The 23,161-nt window shown below is 45.7% G+C and overlaps 1 protein-coding gene across 1 annotated transcript in view; it reads right to left on the bottom strand.

Annotated features, from left to right (window-relative positions):
- Positions 1-23,161, bottom strand: part of LOC111146660 (potassium voltage-gated channel subfamily Q member 3) — a 291,159-nt gene that overhangs the window by 8,855 nt on the left and 259,143 nt on the right. The window contains exons 9-12 of the mRNA XM_022502304.1: positions 20,889-20,915; positions 3,945-4,147; positions 2,995-3,097; positions 542-673 (exon numbers count right to left, since the gene is read on the bottom strand). Of these exons, the coding sequence (XP_022358012.1) occupies positions 542-673; positions 2,995-3,097; positions 3,945-4,147; positions 20,889-20,915 (465 nt within the window). The remainder of the gene's footprint in view (positions 1-541; positions 674-2,994; positions 3,098-3,944; positions 4,148-20,888; positions 20,916-23,161) is intronic.

Here is a 23,161-nt window from a genome sequence, read left to right as displayed (position 1 = left end):
TTTTGTGAACTATAAGAGGACATCCACAATGCAATACCTCATGAGGTTATAAGGGATTAGACATACATATGCAGAACACCCAGGTGCTCAACAAAAAAGGTGGCAATTATTAGTTGGGTGTTGATATTGTTTCCATATTTTCACTATTATAAATAATACCTGATGAACTTTTTTTAATATGGTGAAAAATTTATATTTAGAATTGGATGCTTGGACTCAGTTGATCATCATCTCATTCTGACTGGCAACATTCAAAGCTTCATAGTCAGGGGCCAGTCAGACATATGCCTTTTCTCCATGAGAACTGATCAGGGTGTTGACCTTGGCTAAGGTCAATGTCATAGAGCTTCTTCGTGGCCTGTTTGGTGCTTGTTGGCTTTCACAGCCACAATGCTTGATGAACATTTTTGTTCTTAAAATTTCTCCCCAGCACCCTGGACCGTTTCTGAATGGCTTTCACCCTAAGCGCTAGCTAGATTCAATGGGCTCAGGTTCCTTCGTGGTCAGGAGAGCAGAGTTCCTCCAGATACAACTGTCTTACCTGGTCTGAAGGTACTTTATCCTGGAAAGCATGTCGAGATGTCCTGCAGAATACTGCTCAATCACATCCTTCACATCGTAAGGCCTCAAAGTCTCCTTAAATTTTTTTTTATAGAGACGGAATTGTAGGATTCTGCAAAGTGAAGTAGAGACGTGTGTGCTTCATGAGTACAGAGTAAAGGAAACTACAATTCAAGCCTAGTAAACTTAGGGGCAGGCAGAGCAAAGAACCAAAGAGAAATGACTTGGTCGGGGAGGAGAAGTTCCAACCCATGGTTCTGGTCCCACCCCTTCGAACAACAGAGTCAGGCTGGCCGGTACCACTTTTTCATGACTACCTCCCTTCAATCCTTTAAGTAATAATAAAATCACAGTAATAATAAGAGCTAACATTCATTGGGCATTCATTCCAAGTCAGACACTGAGCTAAGCGTTTGTGAACAATCTGCTAACAGATCAACTCGTAGATGATAAGACTGTGGACCAAAGAGGTCCAGCATCTTTCCAGGGCCACCTGACTAATAATGTCAGAGCTGTCCTCAAACCCGGGTTTGTATGCTGACAAGGCCCATGCTCTTAATCACCGTGTCACACTGCTTTCTATTTGAGGACAGTGGACATATTTCCTCCTCGACAGCCTCTTTGATTATTTGACTTGTGAGTGCCTAGAAAAGAGAAACTATCTTCTGTTCCCTGAGTTTTCTCAGCTTCTTAATAAAAGGGGGGAACCTAGAACTTGTAGATGCCAAAGCCTTGTTTCCATCTTCCTGGGAATCAGTAAAGACACCCCAGATGGCTAATGTTCCTTGAAAACCCCATGACAGGGTCAGCCTCCAGTGAGCATGGTGTCAGGTAAAACCCCTAATCATAGGCCAGCGCTGGGAAACAACGGCCTAGGCCAGGCCCTCCCTTCTCTCTGTGAGGGTCTCTTTCTGTACGGCATTTAGAGTTCATGTTGTTTGTCACATGCCCAGGTCCAGCATCTCAACACTCTTTTGGCATATTGATTATGCCATCCAATTCATGTGCCATCCTTTCCAACTGGGTGCCATTTTATAAGCCTGCCCTTGATGCAGCTCTTTCTAAAGTAGGTGTCAGCAGCATGTGGCTCACAGAACAAATCTGACCTACTGCCTGTTTTTGAAAGTAAAGTGATGTTGGAACACGCCCACCCCCATTCATGTATATACTGTCTATGGCTGCTTTTGTGCCACAGAGTCAGAGCTAAATACCTGAACAGAGGCCTGTGAACCACAAAGTCTGAAATATTCACTATCTGGCTCTTCACAGAAAAAGTTTGCCAACCCCTGAACTAAGGGATCAATAAAAAATTCTAAAAAGAACAGGGCAGAAGCCAAACCATGGATCATCCCAGCAGAGACCTCCCTCTAGGTTGGCACAGATTCATTCACTGGTTCTTTTCCTTTCCTTTCTTTTTTTTTTAAAGACCGTATTTATTTATTATTTGGCTGGGTGGAGGAAGAGTGTGCATGAACAGTGGGAGGGGTAGAGGGACAGGGAGAGAGAGAACCCTAAGCAGACTTCCCACTGAGCATGGAACCCAATGAGGAGCTTGATCCCACAACCCTGAGATCACGACCTGAGCCAAAATCAAGAGTTGGACACTTAACCGACAAAGCCACCCAGGTGCCCCTCATTCACTGTTTCTTTGAATAAGATCTTTGAAATAGTTATGCATCTAAGTAGTAATGCTTTCATCCAGACATTGTTCTGTCATATTGCAGTGTCATGAGAAACCAGGTCAATGGCCCTGCTGGGGTTCACATTTTATAACCTTATGGTGCTTCCCTGAGAGACTGGACTAGGAACCTTGCTGAAAATGTCACAATTAGTTCTTGGAGAATTCAGCTTAGTTTCTAGAATTCACTGCCACCATTGTAGAGTGCTTATAAGCCCCTCTCCTGATCCAAGTTTCCTGTTAGTAAGCCTATTTCATTTTCTTGTGGAATTCTGAAGCAAAACAAATATAGCCAGGGTGGATTATAGCCTCGCCTGATACACACACAATCCTATAACTGACTATCTTGTTGAAAAGTGCTAATTAAAAAGAGCTAGATGAGTGGAGGCAGATAAGGAAAGCTATTTTGTCTGAGAAGCCTATAAAGGAAGAAACCTCCACGTCAACATACACCCCATGCCGCAGACCTGTAAAATAAATGGTGGCCAAAGCCAGACAAGAGCATGACAACTGGAAATAGTGTCAGGAGCCTATGGGAGCATTTCTATAAACCAGAGAGCAAGAGTTACCCATGATGCTTTGCTAACGTAGAGATCATTTTTCTTCAGGCAACATGCCCGTATGAGTATTGACATACCCTGGAACCTGACTCGGACTACCTGACAGGGTTTCCCACCCACCTTCCCAAAGCCAATATCCTGTGGGAGCTGAACTGTGGTCTGGCTAGGCCCTCAGTGGGGAAGAGGGGGCCTCACCTGACGGCTCGGATGGCGGCCTTCAGGGTGGGGATCATCTCTTCAATGAGGAAGTCATTCCCGTAGGCCCTGTCTTCCGCCATGGGATCACCTGTCCCAGCATCTGGGAGGGAGACACACATATCAAAGAGCAGGCCATAGCACTTGCAAAGGCTTCAGGACCCCATTAGGTCAGAGCCTTTGAAGCTCAACCACCAGAGTCTTTGCTTCCACTTCATGAAACAAGATGGTATTCCCTAGTTGTGACACTGTTCAGGCCTTCTTAGTAGGTCCTTCTATTCTCCAGACATGAGTTAGAGGTGCCTGTAGTTCAAGAATGTTGACTGGGGAGAAGGCTAGCAAGGTGGGGACATGAGTTTTGGGGTTCTTGAGTGGCCCCGCAAAACAGCAAAGGGCATCCACAAGGGTGTTATAGTCAGGCATCTGAGGCCAGCTTCTTTCTGTCAGGCACTGCCCTGATGACCTTGTGGGGTCACTTTCTGAGACTTGCCTGTCCTCCCTTGTCACAAGTAAAAGGAATGTACAGAGATATCACTCCCACTGTCTTCACAGGGCTCTTCTCTATTAACTCTTCCCACCCCCCTGGGGATGCTAAGGCCTCTGGGTCTTCAGATCACTCTGCACCTAGGCCTCCATGCCCTTTAAGTTGATCTCCATGGCAGTGCACCTCCCTTCCATGAGACCCATGTGAACCAAGGCTGGGCATCTCAAGTCTCCCTGGAGGTGCCTGCACAGACCAGTGCGGTGATACTGGACCAGAGAATAGGTAACTCGGAGCCCCCCCGTCCCCCAAGCTATGGGGAGGCATCACAGGTGCCCCCAGCACAGCGGGCGTGCATGGGATGAAGCAAGAAATTGATCTTCTGTCGTGGGGGGAAAGGGGGAGGAAGGGAAGGACAAGGCGGAGGGAGAAGTGGAGGGGACAGAGCAAGAAAGGAGAAAGGCCTCACCTTCGGAGCTCTGCCAGAAAGCGTAGGCTTTCATGCGGAAGGCGGTGCGGAAACGTTCTTTATTGTTTAAGCCCACAGGCTTTGGTTCTTTAGAAGGACTTTCTTCTATGGCATCTACATTCAGAGGGGTAAATAGCTTTCCTTTAGTATTGCTACCACGAGGATTAGAAAGGCGAACCCGATCCAAGAGACCCAGCTTTTGGCTACAAAATAAGCAAAAGTGAACAATTTTCCTCCTTGAGTGCAGGCTTTCGTAATTACCCAACCCTCTCCATAAAGACTCACACATTGACCTCTTCGTGTGATAGCGGGGAAGCGAGCCCTTGGTGCTAAAGTTGATTTAGCGGCTTGGACTGGAACAGGGCTTGGCATCTTACTAGCTATGACACCGTGGGCACATTTCTTAACTTCTCTGCACTTCCTTTTTCTCAAATGCTGACATGCAGCTCAAATGGCAGAGGGGACATCAAATGCCTAGCTTCCAGCGGCAGATGGCTGAGCTTCATGCCTTCCCCTGTACCATCTCCTCAATAACTTGCTTTGTACCACTCCATGGTGCCCAGTGGAGCAGCTCTCACAGAAGAAACCTTTCAAATTCTCCTTGAACAGACTTGAGTGACATAACTTACAAAAAGCAAGCATCAAACTGGATGGATAGAATTTATAGGGGAGGCGGTTCCTGAGCTTAGATGGGAAAAACATTGCATCTTTAATTTACTAACCTCTAACAGGAATGAGCATATCTTTCAATCGTGTATGTAGGTAATAAACCCTAGTGATACCCTCAATACCCCAGTCTTGTGCTGTGTCTTCCACAGCAGAAATCACAGGGCATTTCAGATCCTGTTAGCCCCGGGGGTTGCTGTGCTCCCAGTTGTTTCCAAATGATGGTAGTATTCTGACCGGCTAGAGGTCTTGTCCTTAAATGCATCACAGAGAAGCCCATATAGGACTGCATCTCAAATGGTTCAATATTTTGATAGTTATCAATACAATCAATTTCTTTTGCAACCGTATGCATTTTACATATGAATTCAAGATTGTGATCTTGAGAAAATGTCCCTGGAATTCAACACACCATCAAAAGTGGTGTTGGCACCAAAACAAAAAAACAAAAAAGAGTTAATAAGTCCAACATAAAGTAGTCCTGGTGCAAAACTTGTGTCCAGCTCCACCACTGGCCATGAAGGTGACCTTGGGCAAATCTGCATTTTCTGAGCCTCTTTAAAATAGGGGTGCCTACTTCACACGGTTGCAAGGAGATGATGTTTGCCAAGGATTTGCCATAGAGCCTGGCATGCAGTAGGTGCTCTATAAATATTATCCCTTCCCTCTCCCAGCTGGGCAGGAGGAGCAAGGCCCTCTTTGCACGGTACCTACCAGAAAAAAGCCACGCAGTGAGTTTTCACACATCAAGAGACTCAACTCAGTGGCCTCCTCTCACTACCCCACACAGGGCTTGGCACACAGTAGGTGCACCATGTGCTTGTGTGATAAATGGCTGAGTGGATGTATATGGCTTCTGCACTGGCCAGAGCTGACTTAGTCTTTCTTTTCTTTTTTTTCTTTTTTAAGATTTTAATTATTTATTTGACAGACAGAGATCACAAGTAGGCAGAGAGGCAGGCAGGGAGAAAGGGAGGAAGCAGGCTCCCTGCTGAGCAGAGAGCCTGATGTGAGGCTCGATCCCAGGACCCTGGGATCATGACCTGAGCCTAAGGCAGAGGCCTTAACCCACTGAGCCACTCAGGCGCCCCTGATTTAGTCTTTCTAAGGAGTGTGTCAGGTATCGCAGCCACGTGCCTCCTGCCAAAAGCTGCTGGCGTCTCCCTGGCGAGGTGCAGTGGGGAGGTCATAGGTGTTGGAGCCAAGGAGGAGGGTAGAGCACTCTGCTGGCAGAGCAAGTGCCCAACCCCCTCTGAGCACCAGGTCCTGAACGGTAAGTGGGCCTAAGAGCACCTGCTGCGTGGAGGTCTGGGGGCATTACACGTAATAACATCTGCAATGTTTCCTGCCTCTGGCCTGGCACAGAGAAGGCACTAGGATGTATTTAGGTAATAAATAAATGAACGAACATATAAATGGACAGCTGTTACTCCTGGGTCCCTCTGGACTGTGCTCTCTCACCCAGCATCATTATACTAGTAACCTGACCAGAGTACATTCCAGGAAATTCTAGCACTCAGATGGCTCTATCCTCCCTGTGCCAAAGACAAAATTTTCAGAGTGTTTTTCCTGACCAGTTCTAGATGAATGACTGCTGGGACAGAGAAATATATCAGGGTCTATGGACCAGAAGTCCTGTACAAGGCAAGAAATCAATTGAACAGAAGGAAGGCTTTCCGACCTATGAACTCAGTGAAAGGGGGACGTTAGGACAGTCTCTCTTCAGGTCTGCTTCTTCTTGGCCCCTGCCTACTCTGTCTAGCTAGATCAGGAATAGGAATTATCCTGTCTGCACAGAGCCTCTGCCAGCCCCAAGTCTCTGCCTGCATGCCATGGCACGCCCAGGTCCTCCAGCTACCATGCACCTGCCCTCTCAGCCCACCTCATGGCTATCTACCTTTAAATAAAATGTCCTGAGTGCCCCACCCTCATCCCTGGAAATCAGGGACTCCCCACGTGCTCCAACAACATGTTGCAGTTTTCTTTGTCACACTCATACACACTGGTGCAGACCATATTTCCACATCTGCCCCCCACCCCTGTCTCCTCCACGCTAGAATGTGCAGTCCCAGCAAAGCAAAGACTCAGCCTGGTTATCTTTGTGCCCACGACCCTCCTCCCTTCCTTAGCACATCCCCAAGTTCAGGGTGGCAATGAAAGTCATGACCTTTGGGGCAATCCCAGCCCTGAGGAGTAAGGTCCTAAGGAACACATGACCTGGACACAGAAGTCACTCTCTCTGACAGCCCTCGCTGTGCCTGGCTTTGTAAGGGTTAAATGAGGGAGTCCATGGAAAATGCTTCTCCCACTTCTGGAATGAGGACTGGAGAAGCCTTCAGGAAATGCTGGCTGTCACCATTATCTGGGTAAATAATCCTCTTCCCGCAGAAGCAGGAGAGGGCTAATGGCATGTGTATAAAGGATGGATAAAATTTCCCGAGCCACAGTGTAAGTGTGTTTTTTTTGTTTTTGTTTTTGTTTTTAAATGAACAGATAAGTTCTGGGGATTTATATGTTATTTTACAGTGCTTCCTAATGCCGGTCTCACACACTCACCATCCTCACTGAACTTGACCTCAGCAGGAGATAAGTGTATGCACAGCCTAATTCCAGATAAACTAAGCAAGGCAAAAGTAATGGCAGCTGCTCTGTCCTGACCGGTAATCTCAGCATAAACGTCGGAAAATTATGAAGTTAATGACAGGGCCCTCTTTGTTCTCTCTGTACTGGGATTTAGGATTTGCCTGTTTGGCATTTCAATGCTTCATTTGCAACCTTTAAGAGTCTGAACTGCTTCGGCTATGTTTACACAACAGGCCATGGTCTCAGAGGACGGTTTATGAGAAAGATTCCAAGGGTGTTAGAAACCCAGAGGCATCAGGCACAAGTCAGAAACCTCAGCTATGAATTAATTACTCCCAGCAATAACACCTAAGAGGCTTAAGGAATTCTTCCTCCCGCAAACGGGCGGTCAGCTTACTTCTTAATTGTGTTTCTTGAAATCCATGAACCCAGAGGATAATCAGATGCCAGACAAAGTTCACCCCAGAAAACTCAAACCCATCTCTGCCCACCTCTGTATGGATTTCTAGCACATTAATGAGGTTTTGTGCTTGGAGGGTTCTACAGGTCTTGCAAGCAAAGCCTTCTGTGAAGCTGACATCAGATTTTCTTGGATAGCCGGGGCCCCTGATTTATCAAATGCAGACAAACACTTTTCAAGCATGAATTGTAAAACTGGAAATAGACTGGAGATGGAAAAGTAAAATCAAGAAGTAAAATTTTCCCTGGCAGAGACAGCCCTTGCCCTGGGCTCCTGCCTTGGGTCACTCCAGCCATGCTCAACTCTACACAGTTCCCTGGCACTCACGCTTCCATGTCATTGTGTATGTCATGACATGTACCCAGGAAAACCTTTATCCCCTTCTTTTATCTAAATGACTCTGACTTTACATCTGAAACTTGGTCCAAGCCTCAGCCCCAAGGCTCACTTCCCCTTGCAGTCCAATTACCTGTCCTTTCACTGTGCTTTCTGTAGACTTTTCACAACCATGCCATTTGGCCACCATAATGAAATCTTCGACTTACTGGGGACACTCTTGCATCAAAGCAATGGTTCTCAACAAGAGACAATTCTTCCCCCACCCAACAGTGGACATCTGACAATGTCTGGAGTCACATTTTACTGACATAACTTGGCAGGTGTTCTTGGCCTCTGGTGGGTCAAAGCCAGGGATGCTGCTAGATGTGCTACAAACACACAGGGCAGCCCCTGACAACGAAGAATGATCCCACCTTGAATGCCCATGTTGTTGAGTCTGAGAAACTAAAAGGTAAGCTATTTGTCTGCAAACCATACTTTGATCAATTATCTAGCATCTAACACAGCTCCTGCCATGTTGTAAGCACTGAAAGTATTATTCGGATGTTGAATGAATGAAGGAATACAATATGTGATCTTCTGTTAATAAAATGTATCCAATCTCAGCTGAGAGAGGGAGTGCTGTGTGGTGCAAAGAGTGAACTTGGAGCAAGAGACCTACGTTCAAACCTCTGCTTTGTAGTTAATATTTCAGCTTGGTTATGTCATTAGCTCTTTCGAATTTAGTTTTTCCACCTGTAAAGTAGAGCTGATGTTATTTATTTATTCAACAAGAATGTGTTCTATACCTTGTAAATGCTAGGCTTTTGGTAATTTGCTGAGGATGTAGTGGTGACTGAAATAGATATGGTTTTTGGCCTCCAGTGAGCTTATAATGAGGTCAGGAAGATATATAAACAGATGCATAGATTGCTAGAAATCTGACCAAGAAACAAAGAAGTGCAGTCATGGAGTATAACAGGAGGTTGACTTTGATGGAGTGATAAGGAAAGGTCTCTTGAGTGGACGGGAAGACCAATTAAGTGGCCAGTCTCAGTAGTCTGGGATTAAAATGATGGTGGTCCAGATGGGAAAGCTAAGACCTGAGGGTGAAAGGATGCCAGACTTCAAAGAGAAGCGGCAAGCACTCTTTGGGTGGAAAAATCACATGCCGGTGCAAGGGGCGTGAACACGGGGCTTGTGTGACAGATGGGGCACATGGCCAGAACATTATGAATGAGGGGTAGAGTGGCACAAGGTGGGGTCAGAGGCCAGATCAGCAGGGATTCTAGAAATAGGATTCAGAATTAAGAATAGAAAACAGAAATTTCTGTTTGATTTTAAGGGTACCTGGAGGCCACTAAGAGTTTTTTTGTTTTGTTTTGTTTTGTTTTTAATCATTTTTTTATTTATTTTCAGCATAACAGTATTGTTTTTGTACCACACCCAGTGCTCCATGCAATCCATGCTCTCGCTAATATCCACCACCTGGCTCCCCCAACCTCCCACCCCCGCACCTCTTCAAACCCTTCAGATTGTTTTTCAGAGTCCATAGTCTGTCATTGTTCACCTCCCCTTCCAATTTCCCCCAACTCCCTTCTCCTAACTCCCCATGTCCTCCATGCTATTTGTTATGTTCCACAAATAAGTGAAACCATATGATAATTGACTCTCTCTGCTTGACTTATTTCACTCAGCATAATCTCTTCCAGTCCCGTCCATGTTGCTACAAAAGTTGGGTATTCATCCTTTCTGATGGAGGCATAATACTCCATACTACTGGGTATTTACCCCAAAGATACAGATGTAGTGAAAAGAAGGGCCATCTGTACCCCAATGTTTATAGCAGCAATGGCCACGGTTGCCAAATTGTGGAAAGAACCAAGATGCCCTTCAACGGACGAATGGATAAGGAAGATGTGGTCCATATACACTAAGAGTTTTAATAAGGGGAGAGTATTCCAACTAGCACTTAAGAAAGAACACCCATGTTCAAAGCAGCATTATTCACAATGCCAGAAGGTGGAAACAACCCAAAAGTCTGTCAGGTAGTGAATGGATAAATAAAACATGGTATATCCACATTGTGAAATATCACTCAGCCTTAAAAAGGAAGGAAATTCAGACCCATGCTGCAATTCAACTTGAAAACATTATGTAAAATGAAATAAGCCAGTAACAAAACGACAAATAGTATATAATTCCACTTCTATGAGGTATCTGGGGAAGTCAAGTTCATAGAGACGGAAAGTAGAATGGTGCTTGCCAGGGGCTGTGGGGAGCAGAAAACGAGGAGTTGTTTTTCATGGGTACCGAGTTTCCAGGCGTTTCACAAGACCAAGACATTCTGGAGACTGGTTGCACATCAGTGTGAATATATACTTGAACTTGAACATACTCATGAGTATATAGTAACACTACATACTTGAAAGTGATTAAGCTGATAATTTTTCTGTTATACATATGTAACCACAATCAAACATTAAAAAAAAAATAAAAAAGAACACAGTGGCTGCTTGGTCATGGGTTGGATGGGAATGAGGACCAAAAAAGACCAGTGAGAAGTCACTGGAGTTTTCCAGAGAAGACATGCTGGTGGTTTGAACCAGGCTGGTCACGGTGAAAGCAGACTAGAACTTTGACTTGCATTTGGAGTGGAACCACAGTAGTCTTTCCTGATGGACTCCATGTGGGTCATGAGGGAAAGAGATGGATAAGGAGACACTGTTAGGTTTCTAACTACACAAATGGGTGGATGGTAATGCCATTGTTTCAGTTGAGCAAGATGGAAACAAAAAAAAGGGGAGGAAGGATTTGGAAAAGAAACCAAAATTTGAGCTTGGCAGCCCCTTTCCATGACACATAAGGAACCACATACATACACACTTCATACGAGACTGTCATGTGAGGCAGATTTTACTAAATTGTGAGAATTTGCCTCACAGCTCAAATAACTTAAAATTGAATATTAGATAAAACCTCTAAAATAGAAATTGATTTTGCTTTGTATTTGCATAAGGAAACTAGAAAGAAAGATTCCCTAGAAATTAAAAAAAAAAAAATGATGTGTGCAGGGTGGGAAGGTGGAAAAGTGCTCATGGGATACAAGCTGGACCACATTTCAATATATGGCTCTACATTATTTTGATTTATAAACCATGCAAATGGGGTTATTTTCCAGAAAATTAAAATTAAAAGATGAAATTAAATTAAAAAGTGATTTAGCCACTCTCCACCAGGAATTGCTCAGTGGTTTAGCCATCCTGCTGAATTCTGACCCCCCTGTACACTCCTGTGGCTCCTTCTAAAACACTCCCTCTAGGTTGAGTCCTACCTTGCTCCAGTGTAAGTTTTTCTCACTCCCCACTCAATTAAACTCTCTTTTGTCCCTAATTTCAAATTCAGCTCTACCCCCCTTTTTTCCACATTAAAAACTCATAAAAGCATTCATTAAGGCATAAAGAGAGACCTAGGAGTGGAACTTTTAAAAGCAATTCCTGCCCCACCCTTCCATCCCAGATATGGAATAAGATGGTGGTAGTGGGGAGTGGTTCTCAACAAGGCTGGGAAACCATGAAGTTGGAAGGGAGAAAACCCAGCAGATGAGTGAAAGAATGTCAAAGGCAAACTGCTCTTAGTGAACAACTTCCCTTGGGACCAACTTGACTATATTCTCTACCTTCCTCATGCCACCTTTGTTGGGCATGTGTGTCCAGGAAAAGCTAATAAAACTTAAATTAAAAAACAAACAGAAAAACAAAAGTTCAGCTTGGGATGTGTTAGGAAGGAAGATTGAGAGGCGTCCCATCAAGTAAACACTTGTGGATCTTTTCTTTCTTATCTGTAGTTATAATCCCTACAATGGCTTCTGGGACACAGGAGGGTCTTCACAAATAATCACTGAATAAGAGGATGGATGGATGGATGGATGGATGGATGGATGGATGGATGAGGGATGGATGGATGGATGGATGGATGGATGGATGGATGGGTGAGGGAGGGATGGATGGATGGATGGATGAATGGGTGAGGGAGGGATGGATGGATGGATGGATGGGTGAGGGAGGGATGGATGGATGGATGGGTGAGGGAGGGATGGGTGAGGGAGGGATGGATGGATGGATGGATGGATGGATGGATGGATGGATGAGGGATGGGGATGCTGGACACACCAAGAGTACAGTTAAGAGAAGAGTCTTTTGGAGAAGAGGTCAATCCGTCTTGAGTTATTTGTTGTGAGAGCCCCACAGGCACAGACTGAGTGACCAGCACAGCACTGTCAATCCTACCTGTAGGGGTTAAAGCCTTAAGTTTGTCCCTACTCTCCTTTATCCTTTCATCCTTCCATCTTTCCAGATGGAAAGGGTGGGGCCTTATACAAGACCTGCAGCCCTCTTTTAGATGCTTCCTTTAGTGCCACAGTCTGCCCCAGGAAAGACTGAGAAGGCAAAGAGATAAAGAAAACAAACAAGAAAAACCCAAAAAACAAAACACCTGTCAACCTGTCACCATCCATGTGCCAAACCTTTGAGGGTTTGGTGTCCTATTTTTTAGTCTCTGAGAAAAGGCTATGAATGCAAATTGCTATCTCAACTCTGTTTCTTTTTAATCAAGTGGGAAATCTTAACTGGGGATTAGATGACAATGAAGATACAGAAGATACAGCAGGTGTCAGGGGCCAGAACTTGACAGACCCTTAATGAATGGCATCAATGCTGAGGAAGACAGTGATGATTTCTCTAGGCTCTCACATTGTTCACAGTGGAGCTGGCAGAACCAAGTAACTCATATCCTTTGTTTCTGGGTACAAAATAAATTTCTCTGTCCAGAAATGAAGACAAATTTATTTAGGCATTTTGTGCATTTTCCTTGGGACATCTGCATGCTGTTCTTCCTTATTCACTGGCACTCCTAGTGATTTCTCAGATAGGAAAGATGGCCGGTGGAAAGATCAGGCCTAGGCACACAGTGTTTGTTCGTTTGAAGGCTGGAAGCATGAAGAAGGAAGGAACAAATTTAGGGTCTAACTCCCTCCTTAGCCCAGTGAGAAGCTACTCAGTCCTTGGCAGACTAAAGCAAAGTGCCTCTGTAGATCTTTTCCCAATGTCCTGCTACAGGCAGAACTCAGAGTTCCCTTCCTTCCTTGTTCTCTCTACCCCTGTGCCGGTAACATTCCCATACCAGCACCCTCCACACCCCACTGTTCTTTCATTAATGCATCTGTCTCTTTGCCAGATTATGAGGTCCTGTTTTTTGGGAATCTCCAGGGTGTGACACAAAGCAGGGCTTTTAAAGAAAGGAAGGAAGGAAAAAAGGTAGGAGGGTGAGAGGGAGGAGAAAAGTATTGCAAAGCTAGAATTCAGAGCTATGGTGATGTGACTCCTAAGCCAGACCTGCGCTATGTAGAAAAGACTGGGGACTAGGCTTTTGTAGAAAAGCCTAGAAATGCAGATGCCAATCAGGATAATAATAGTGATCATGATAAAGGCAAACCCTGTGTAGTACTTGTCATGGGTAAGTCTCTATTCTAAGCATCTAATTCTTACAACAGCCCCAGGAGGTAGGTACTCTCACCATAACTGTTATATTTGTGGGGAAACTGAGGCACAGAGGTTTGGCAATGTGTCCAAGAGCATGCAGTCAAAATTCTTAAAAGTGACCCATAACTCTTAGTGCCTAAGGCAGCAATGTAACATGGGCCCAATCTGCTGTCATGGCCACAAACTCATAGCACAGAGGTCCTGAAGTGGCTTAGCCCTTCCCTAGTACGACTTCTGCCTTCTAGCAATGAGGCAGCCTATCCCAGGTAAGTGGTGGTTTCAAAGGGACTGTCTGGGTTGAGGAAAGATGGGGGCAGATAAACAGATGAGGAAGCAGGACTGTGACTGGGCAGGATTCGCTCCTGGGCTCAGAAACAGCTTCATGACCTAGAAATAACCCTGATGTGTTAATCTGGTTCTCTTTCCTCTGGACAGGTTTGCAAAGTTAGCTGAGCCAATAGCTTACTTGAAATTCCTCTGAGCCATTGAACCTGGGAATCTCTGAGTATGATTCTGGGACATTTGCACCTGGTGCTCAGAGGACATGCAGACTCACACACTAATGTGAGTGAGGAGTAATACACTTTTCTCTGTTGCTCTCCTAGAAGAATTATTTTCTCCATGTATTCAAATTTCATGTATGAAGCACATACCAATTGACCAGCACTAATCCCTAGTGAGAATTTACTATGTATCAGGCCACAGGTATCATTCCAAGCAGCCTAGAGGGTTGTTCCTATTGTTATCCCCACTTCACAGATGAGGACATGAGGACAGGAAAGGCTGCTTGAATTGCCCAAGAACACTCAGCTAGTAAGTAGGGCAGCCACGCATTGAGGTCTAATGGTCTCTTTCTGGAGTTTGTTCTGAGCTCCTGTTGCTATGACTACCTCCTAATTCCACCACCTGGTTATTTTTAGTCCCTGGTTAAAGAGGAGACAGAATCACAGTTCTGGAGGGAGCCAGGTAGACCTAGGAGCCAATCCTATTTGCGTGATTTGGGCTGAGTTCTTTCACCTTGCTGAGCCCCTGGGCCTTCATCTGTGTAGGAGACATTGAAACGGAACTCTCATAAATGTCCCTCCCAAAATCATGTATCCTGGATGTGCTCAGTGTCCCTATATGCAAACCAATCATGCTTGCCTTTGGCAGATGTGGAAGGCTGAAATGTTTCCCAAAAGATATGCTCAAGGCCTGACTTGATAAGGGTAAATGCGACCTTAGTTGGAAATAGAACCTTTGTGGATGTAATCAAGTTGAGACCTGCTCATACTGGAGTAGGGTGAGCTCTTAATCCAATCACTGCTGTCCTTATAAGAGAAAGGAGAGGGAGGCTTGGGTACAGAGACACAGAAGCACAAAGAGGGAAGAAGACCATGTGTAAATGGAGGGAGATAACAGAGAGATGGGTCCACAGGGCCAAGGAATGCCAAGGATTACCAGCAACCACCAGAAGCCAGGAGGTGGCAAGGAAGGGTTCTTCCCTGTAGCCATTAGAGGGATATGGCTCTGATAACAGCATGGTTTCAGACATCCAGCCTCCAGAACAGTGAGAGAATAAACTTCTGTTGATTTGCGTCACCCAGTTGGTGGTAATTTGTTATGGCAGCCCTGAGGAAACTAAGGCAGCACACAATGAGGGCATAGTGGGTACAGGATGGAACCATACCAGAGAGCTGCGACACGGTTTGGTGTGCTAAGGAATGTTGTGTCATGAGTCGATGGGAGACTATATGAATGGTAGGAAGGACAATCTTTCTTTATATTTTTGCAAAGTCATGAAAATGGAATTTCCATACTCTTAGAAGAATTGAGAAGAAACCTCTAGCCCTCTACTGGCTTCTCCCCATGGGAGGAGGTGGATTATCTTGACCCATCTTCTTGATTGAGTAAGCTTCCATATCAAAGGTCAGTTCTGTCTTCAAGGACACGCATGGACTCTCTCTGGCTCTCAGTGCCCCATGGGGTCAGACAATCCCCAGACAAGCCCCAGTATCTGGCTGGGAGTGCCCGCTCTGTGGGCTGGTCTTAAGGCCAAAGTTAGTGGCAAGTGTTAGAATACTCGCTGTTCCTCCCAGAGCCAGTCTTGCCCCACGCAGTAAATGTGGCCTATATTTTTATCTGTTTCTGACTTCAATTTCTCAGTTAACTCATAATTCAGAGGGAAAGGGGTGCTATAAATAGGCATTCCCCACATTCCAAAAGGAAAATTGAGACTGAGCCCTCAGGACATGTTGGGGATCAATCACCCTGAAGTTAAACGAAATTGGTCCAAATCTTACCCCTACATCCCAGCTACTCTGCAGGCTGGATCTGTGTTGCAGGGTCCGCTTGGCAAGGCAGAACATTAATAGCTATGGAATTGTGTCCAAGACTCTTATTTTGCTCTGGGCAACAATTTTCTCATCAGTAAAATTGGGGGATTAGATTAGCCTCTAAATTCCTGTGCACTTTTAACAGGCGTTGATTCCAAGGCACAGAAGGAGATTTACTGCCAACATCATCCGTCACCCTGTGAGATCAATTTCAGGTGGCCAGTGTCACAGGAAGAAGGTAAAGTGTGAATTATAGTGTCTGACCAGATGCTCCTTCACTCCGTAGGAGACCCTGGCTCTGTGCTTTTCTCTGCCTCCACAGCCTCCTCTCATGTTAAGGACTCCAGCTACAGCGAGCCCAGGAGCTGCAGAAGAAAACCAAACAAGCAAAAGGGGACACCAGTGGTGACTGATTGCAACCACCTAACTGTCTCTGAGAACTATGACGACCAGCACGGTGGCTGGACCCACACACCATGGCCCTAACCCAACCAGATCAATTTTCGTTCTTGCCACTGCCTACCTGCAGGATCCTGAAAAATCACTTATCTCTTTGAACGTTAGGTTTTTTGTCTGTTAAACAGGGATTCAAAGTAGTATCTTCCCCATTAGGGTGGCTATGATGGCTAGATGTATACAGAATTATACCTGGCAAACAGGAAACATTCTTTATAAGTTATTGTTATTATACTTAAATTCCTTGACCCAAAAGAACTACTTTTGACTACTAAAGGGGAGAGCTCTGAAAACGGGAGGACATAACAATGAGACAGGAAATAAAGAGGCCTGGGATGAATATCTTCCCTCTCCAAAGATATATACAGAGCAGAAGAGTCCTGAATGCCGTTGCTAAGATGGAATTGTTTGAAAATACAAAGTAAACAATATGGCTCAAGCAAGCCGTTATTGTCAACACAGTTACCTGTTTTGAAAATGCACAAAACACTATTTTCTTCCAAACAAATGCCTCTCATTATTGGCCCCGCTTCATGTCTACTGAAAAATTGTGAATGAGGTTTAAAATGATGTCCCTACCATAAATTATCAGTCTTTTCTGGTATAATACATGGATTAAATGAGCCTCAGTATGGTTTACTGTTGATGTTCTTTAATGCACATTATTTGTAGTTATTTGAAAAACTTCAGGTGGGATTTATACTGTCATAGGCAGCTATCATTTTTGCCTGCATTATGTTTCTATCCTCTGTTTTCTGGGGGAAAAAGACCCTATTTAAATGGGGAACTGATTCCTCCAACTTCAACCAAGAAGTTCTAATGGGGGCTGTCCCTCCTGGCATCTGGAACCCACACTGCTCACTCTAACAGGTGGACAGAGGCCCCAGAGTTTGTCTAGTCGTAGCCTCTTACTCTCTGAACCATACACATTGTCCAAGGCATGAATATGTGACCAAAATTGGGCCAATCTAAGTGTTTCTTTGGGGTTTCCCAAACAGGTATTGGGTGAAGGACAGGTAGAGAAGGATGAAAAAAGGATGTGATCACAGAGCTGCTTGTCTCCACACCTTCATCAGCATGTAGAAAGTCAGTGAGAAAATGTAACAAGAAAGGAGAAGTGGAAACAAGAGAGGAAAAGAGAAATACCAGAAGAATCCCATTCCTTGTTTCTCGGGGATCTCACTCTCTCTGATGGGTGGCTATGTGAGCCATTACATCTGTCTCTTAGTCCAAGGTAGTTTAAGTTGGGTTTATGACACTTGTAGAATAAGACTTTTTCTGTCTGTCCGTCCATCCATCCATCCATCCATCCACCCCCATGCCCACCCACTTTGTTAGTAAGTTAATACTGCTGAAAGTTAACCAAGTGTTAGGCTGTGTTCCAGGCATTGTTTTAGGTGCTGGAGATAATAACACAGCCCCTTGGAGGCATTCTACCTAATATGGAAGACAGACAAGAAATAAACATACAGTAGATATTCATCAGTGCTAACAATGAAAATGGAGTAGGATCAAGGGCATAGAGACTGATGGCGCACAGGCACAGGGTTAAAGAGGGTCTCTCTTGGGAGGTGAGTTAAGCAGAGTTCTGAATGACGTGAAGGAATGAGCTGTATGAAGACGGGATCTAAGATTTCCTGGCTGAGAGAGCACAAGTGCCAAGTTCCTGGGTCTTCAGACTAACCGAGCTCACTCTCTACCCCTGAGGACAAGCAGGGCATGGTAATCACCTGAGCCAGAGTGGGACTCAACCTGATATGATCCAGTCCAGCCAGATGGACCCGAACTTGAAATCCCCACCTTGGCTACTTCTGTGCTTGGCGAAGGTGTAAGTTAACTAAATACTTGAGCTCAATGTCACGCAAGTAAAATGATGGTAGAGAACCTCCTTCATTAAGTCATTCGTTTGTTCATTCAGCAAATAAATTTTGGGGGGAACACCCTATACTTCAGGCACAGTGTTAGCTCATGGTCTAGAGAGGAAGAGAGAATTTAAATTTTGACTGTACACAGAACAAAGGTTTTACTAGGGGAGTGATGAGACCTACCTCAGGGTACCACGAGGGGTAAGAAGGGATGAGGGTGTATTTATGACAGCTGCCTCGTTTTTTATGCAAATTAATTAAGACGACCTAGGAAAGTATTCAGATCCTAGTAAGCACACAACAGAAGCTGGTTCTCTTCCTTCTGACTAGCCCCAGAATCATAGATCCCAAGAAGCATAAAATGATCAAAGCCGACTTCTCAGCCATTGTCGGATGTCAGCAGGGCTCAAGTTCCCCAAACAGTCAAAGTAGCCCTGATCTTGCGACTAGAGAAGCTCATCTCTCTGTTGACCCTTGGAGGGGTGTGGGGCCAAGCAACAGATTTATAAGCAACGATGGGCTGGAGCTCTTTCCAATAAGCTGATGAAATTCCTTTTTCCTACCCCCCACAGAGAACCGAGATACATTAAGTTACAGAGAACAGAATACTTTCCTCAGTCCGACACATGAACAGAGGTGTGGACCGCCTATGCCTAGAGGGGGCAGTGAGATGAACTCCAATCTGATTCTGGCTATTTAGAAAAAATAATAACTAAGACCAAAACACCAGTTACCTGGCAGCCTGTTGAAGAAGTTAATACAAAGGCTGGAAAACATCCATCGGCAAGGATTCACTTAATGCACATGAACACTGCTCATCATTCTCTCGCCTTGCTCTCTGTCCTCCTGGATAAAGGAACTGATGACACCTGGGTCGATGGCTCCCCCAGAACATTCGCCAGGTCTCATGCCCCGTCTCCCAGCTTCACAGCTAAAATCACACCTGGTATCTCACCTGCCAATCCATCAGCCAACCTCTTTGCTGAACAAAACCAAAATACTGCACCAGAGCCTGGAAAGGGAGATCGCATGGCTTACGTAACAGACCTTGTTCTTCTTCCTGGTGGTGGGGCGGGGTGGGGAGGGATGAGCCAGCGAAAGGCTGGCAACTCTGAGAAATCATGAAATGTGCTTTCCCTCTGCACCCATGACAGAGCAGAGAGTTCTCGAGAGGAGCATGAAGAACATGCTGAGATTCCAGACAGCTCCTTTCTGATAACTGGAGAGCATCTCAACAAACCCTCAGAATAAATCTCCCCAGGCTCCAATTAAGCCAGGAGTGCATGATCTGATGTACATGTGGTATTTTGCACATACATTCCAATTTGGCTGAATTTTGCTCATGTCTCCGTAGAAAAGGCTCTCAAGTCTATGGGGTAATTCACTTATAATGTCAACACCTTTATGATTCAAAATTCTGTTGGTCCCGAGAGAAAGAGAGGACAAAGTACCCCTTTGGGAGTCCTGTGACTTAGACTGTGTAATCCTGGGGCTCACAGGCTCTGGATTTGGGGTGAACCTGCCCTCTTTAACGACAGCATCTCAGCCTCAACAGCTGTATCTAGGGGATGCTATCTGAGGTATCTTCCTGCTCTGCCTCTGCGAGCTGGTTCTCTGATGACAAATGTCCCCTGACACTGTCATTGTCAGTCATTGGCCCCTACAATCCCCAAATGCCCCTACAGTCCAAAAGGGGTCCAGGCAAGAAACACTCCATCCGTTTGAGGACACACACAAGGGAAGCAGGAAGTCTGAACTGAGCGTCTGTGTGCGAGTTAGCTGGTGTGTCTGTAAATGTTTCTTCCAAGAGGGGTTCCAGATGGGATAGGGCATCATGGGCCCCACGCAAGAAGCTGTGACCTAGCTTCCCAAAGGTCATTGTCTTTAAGTGGTTCCTTTATAATGTGGCCTAGGGTCCCACCAGCCCTGGCACTCCCATTCCGTCAGCTCTGGAAAGCAGCAGTTGAGCCCAGTGTCCAGGAGACAGAGGACAAGGTCTCACGAGTAGGTTCTCAAAGTAAGAGATTAAAGTACATCTACATTTATAGTTATAAATCTATAAATAAACTGATGTGGGTGAGAGATGGCATTTCTTTACAATCTTGAGCAGGGGCCAGAGTGTCCCTGATGTGGTGACATCTTATGGAGAGGGAGAGAGAAGGGAGGGACACAGACGTGCCCAGAATCCAGAAGCCCACCCTGTCCTTGCAGCAGCCCGGTCGGCTGGGGTTTCCTGAGGATCATGAATGATCCTCATGATTGACTTTTTGAGGAGGCATCTGTGAACCTGAGAAACAAAGGAAGCAATATATAATGGAAACAATGTGGTCTTCAAATTCGGACCTGAGTTGGAATATTGGTCTTGTCACTCGGTAGCTGTGTGACACAAGGGGGATAACTCAAGACGCTCTGAGCCTCAGTGTCAATCCAGAAGTGAGGGTACTAAGGATGGTCTTACAATGTGGTTTTGAGGACCAAGTGAGACAACATATGTAAGAACTCCAGGCACAGAATTCCTGGTGGTCCTGCTCGCCGAGTGGCTGTAGCTATGATCACAACTGAGTTGTCCTTGAGTAAATTAACATGAAAATGGCAGAAGAATACAGTAGTCAGCAACAGCAATGAGCCCTAAACTTGAGCTCAAGACCACCATGCTGCCCAGGGTCCATACACCATACTGAACTGGCTCCTCTGTCCCAACATCATGGTGGGAAGAAGGGAATTCATGATCAGAAACGTACCTGGCTGCTGCTTCCAGCTGGTCTTTCCTAAGAGGGGATGAGAAAGAAAAATATAGAGAAGGTATAAATTGCATGAACAGCTTCACTTCTCCCCACAATTGGCCCCAAAGCGTCCCTTGAGGAAGGCGAAGGCACACAGTGGTGATCTTAGGTGAGATGGTGAGTCTGCGGGGGAACCAGTGAATGAGCTGACTTTCTCCAGCCAGACCCCAGGTCCCGCCACAAAGGCCTGGCCCTAAGCTCTCAGGGTTCCTCCCGCCCATTCATTCATTTACTCACCCAGAGAATGGTTGCCAAGCACCTGCTCTGGCCCAGGCCTCATGTGGGGCTCAAGGGATTTGTTTAGCAGTGGGGAGAGACCAGAAAAAACCAGGAATTGCATCACTTAGCACCACACCCCACATCACTCTGTCACCATGTCATCATCATCGACATCATCCCCATCTCTGCTAATATTTACTGAGCAATAATTATTAGGCAGATATTATTTTCGGTTCTTTTGATGGATTAACTCACTTAACCCTCATAACAACTCTATGAGGGAAGGAGTAGTATCATTCCCATTTTCATGATGACAAAACTGAGGCAGAGAGGTAAAGAACATTGCTCAAGTTCTCACAGTTAGGAAGTAGCAGAGTCAGGATTTGAACCCAGGTGATCTGGCTCCAGAGCCCACCCTCCTAACCACGAGTGGTATGCACACATTCCAGACACCGAGCCTTTGCCCAGGCTCTGCCTGGAACAGTGTTGTTCATCCTTCAAGTCCCAGCTGAAGGGGCCCCTCCTGAAATTTCTTTTCTTATTTTTTTTTTTAGAAGATTTTATTTATTTATTTGACAGAGAGAGAGAGAGATCGCAAGCAGGCAGAGCAGCAGGCAGGGGTGGGGGGAAGCAGGTTCCCCACTGAGCAGAGAGCCTGATGTGGGCTCGATCCCAGGACCCTGAGATCATGACCTGAGCTGAAGGCAGAGGCTTAACCCACTGAGCCACCCAGGCACCCCCCTCCTGAAATTTCTTAACCATATTCCCAGGGTCTAGGCTGAGCTAAGCTCTTCACACATGGGACTGAATTCTGATCCCACCATTGTACAATCACATGATAGTCTATGAGCTGCTTGGAGCAGAACCTCTGTTGTTTTCAGCTCTGAAATCTGAGCATCCCATACCCTGGCACATGGGAAATGCACAATAGATGCTGCATGAATAAGTGGCTTATCCCTGGGATCAGGGAGCAAATGGGGAAGAAATGGGGAGCAAATAAGAGGCATCATGGTAGAGAAGCAGAGGGACCAGCCAAGGGTCTCCAGCTCATGGGTCAGCTCCCTCTCTAATCCCAGGTGGCCTTGGATGGGTCACACATCCTCTGGACCCATCCCTCTACCTGAAGCATGTGTACAGAAAATGCTCTGCCTTTCTAGAATTCTCTGGGTGTCTGACTCTGGAAGTAGGGAGAGCACTGAGAGGAGAGGGGAAAGGTAGGGGGTGGGCAGAGGGCAGGACCCATACAGGGCACCATGGGGAGAAGTGTTAAGGAGATAGAGCCCACCCTCCATTTCCTTTCTTACTCTCCAAGACAAGGATTCCATGCTTTCTCTATTATCACACTTCCCACCTCTCCTCTCCCTCTCAGGCTATGACCTTGATTCATTTCTCACAGAGAGAGAGCTGCCTTGTGTCCCCCCACCGAGTCAGCAACCTCGAACACTTGGCCCTGCCCACTCTGCTTCCCTTCTGTTCACACAGATGCAGGGTCCATGACCCTGACATCAATCCTCCACTCGTGCTTCAGAACCCATCCTTCTGCCCCGCTCTCTCCTCCAGTCCCTCCCCTCTGCACTCTATTCACATCCATCCCTCTCCACTAGACTCTTTCAGTCAAGGCAAGAGCCCTGGCCCCACATTTCACTCCAGCTGGCAACTGCACTTGCTGTCTCCATGTGCTCATTTCCACGTCACTCTCTGGTCCTTGCAAGCTGGTTTCTATGCCCATCGCTCCACTGAGATTGCTCCAGGCAAAGCTCCAACAAACTCCAAGGGATAAACATCCAGTAGGCACTTCCCTGTCTGTGTCTCCATCAACGTTGTCACAAGATCAGCAGAGCTGACCCCTTTCTGTTCGTTGTTATGTCCACAGTGCCTTGCACATAAGAGAGGTTTAGTAAACACTTGATGAATGAATGGGATAAATAAATAAAAGATTTTAACGACATTCCAGACAGAGTGTTTTAGCCCTGTTGTTACTCACTGACTGTGGTTTCCCATGACTATATTTG

The sequence above is a fragment of the Enhydra lutris genome, unplaced genomic scaffold (genome assembly GCF_002288905.1).
Source record: "Enhydra lutris kenyoni isolate GAN:26980312 unplaced genomic scaffold, ASM228890v2 scaffoldscaffold14, whole genome shotgun sequence".
Taxonomy (NCBI): domain Eukaryota; kingdom Metazoa; phylum Chordata; class Mammalia; order Carnivora; family Mustelidae; genus Enhydra; species Enhydra lutris.
This window is presented reverse-complemented; position numbering and strand designations above follow the sequence as displayed.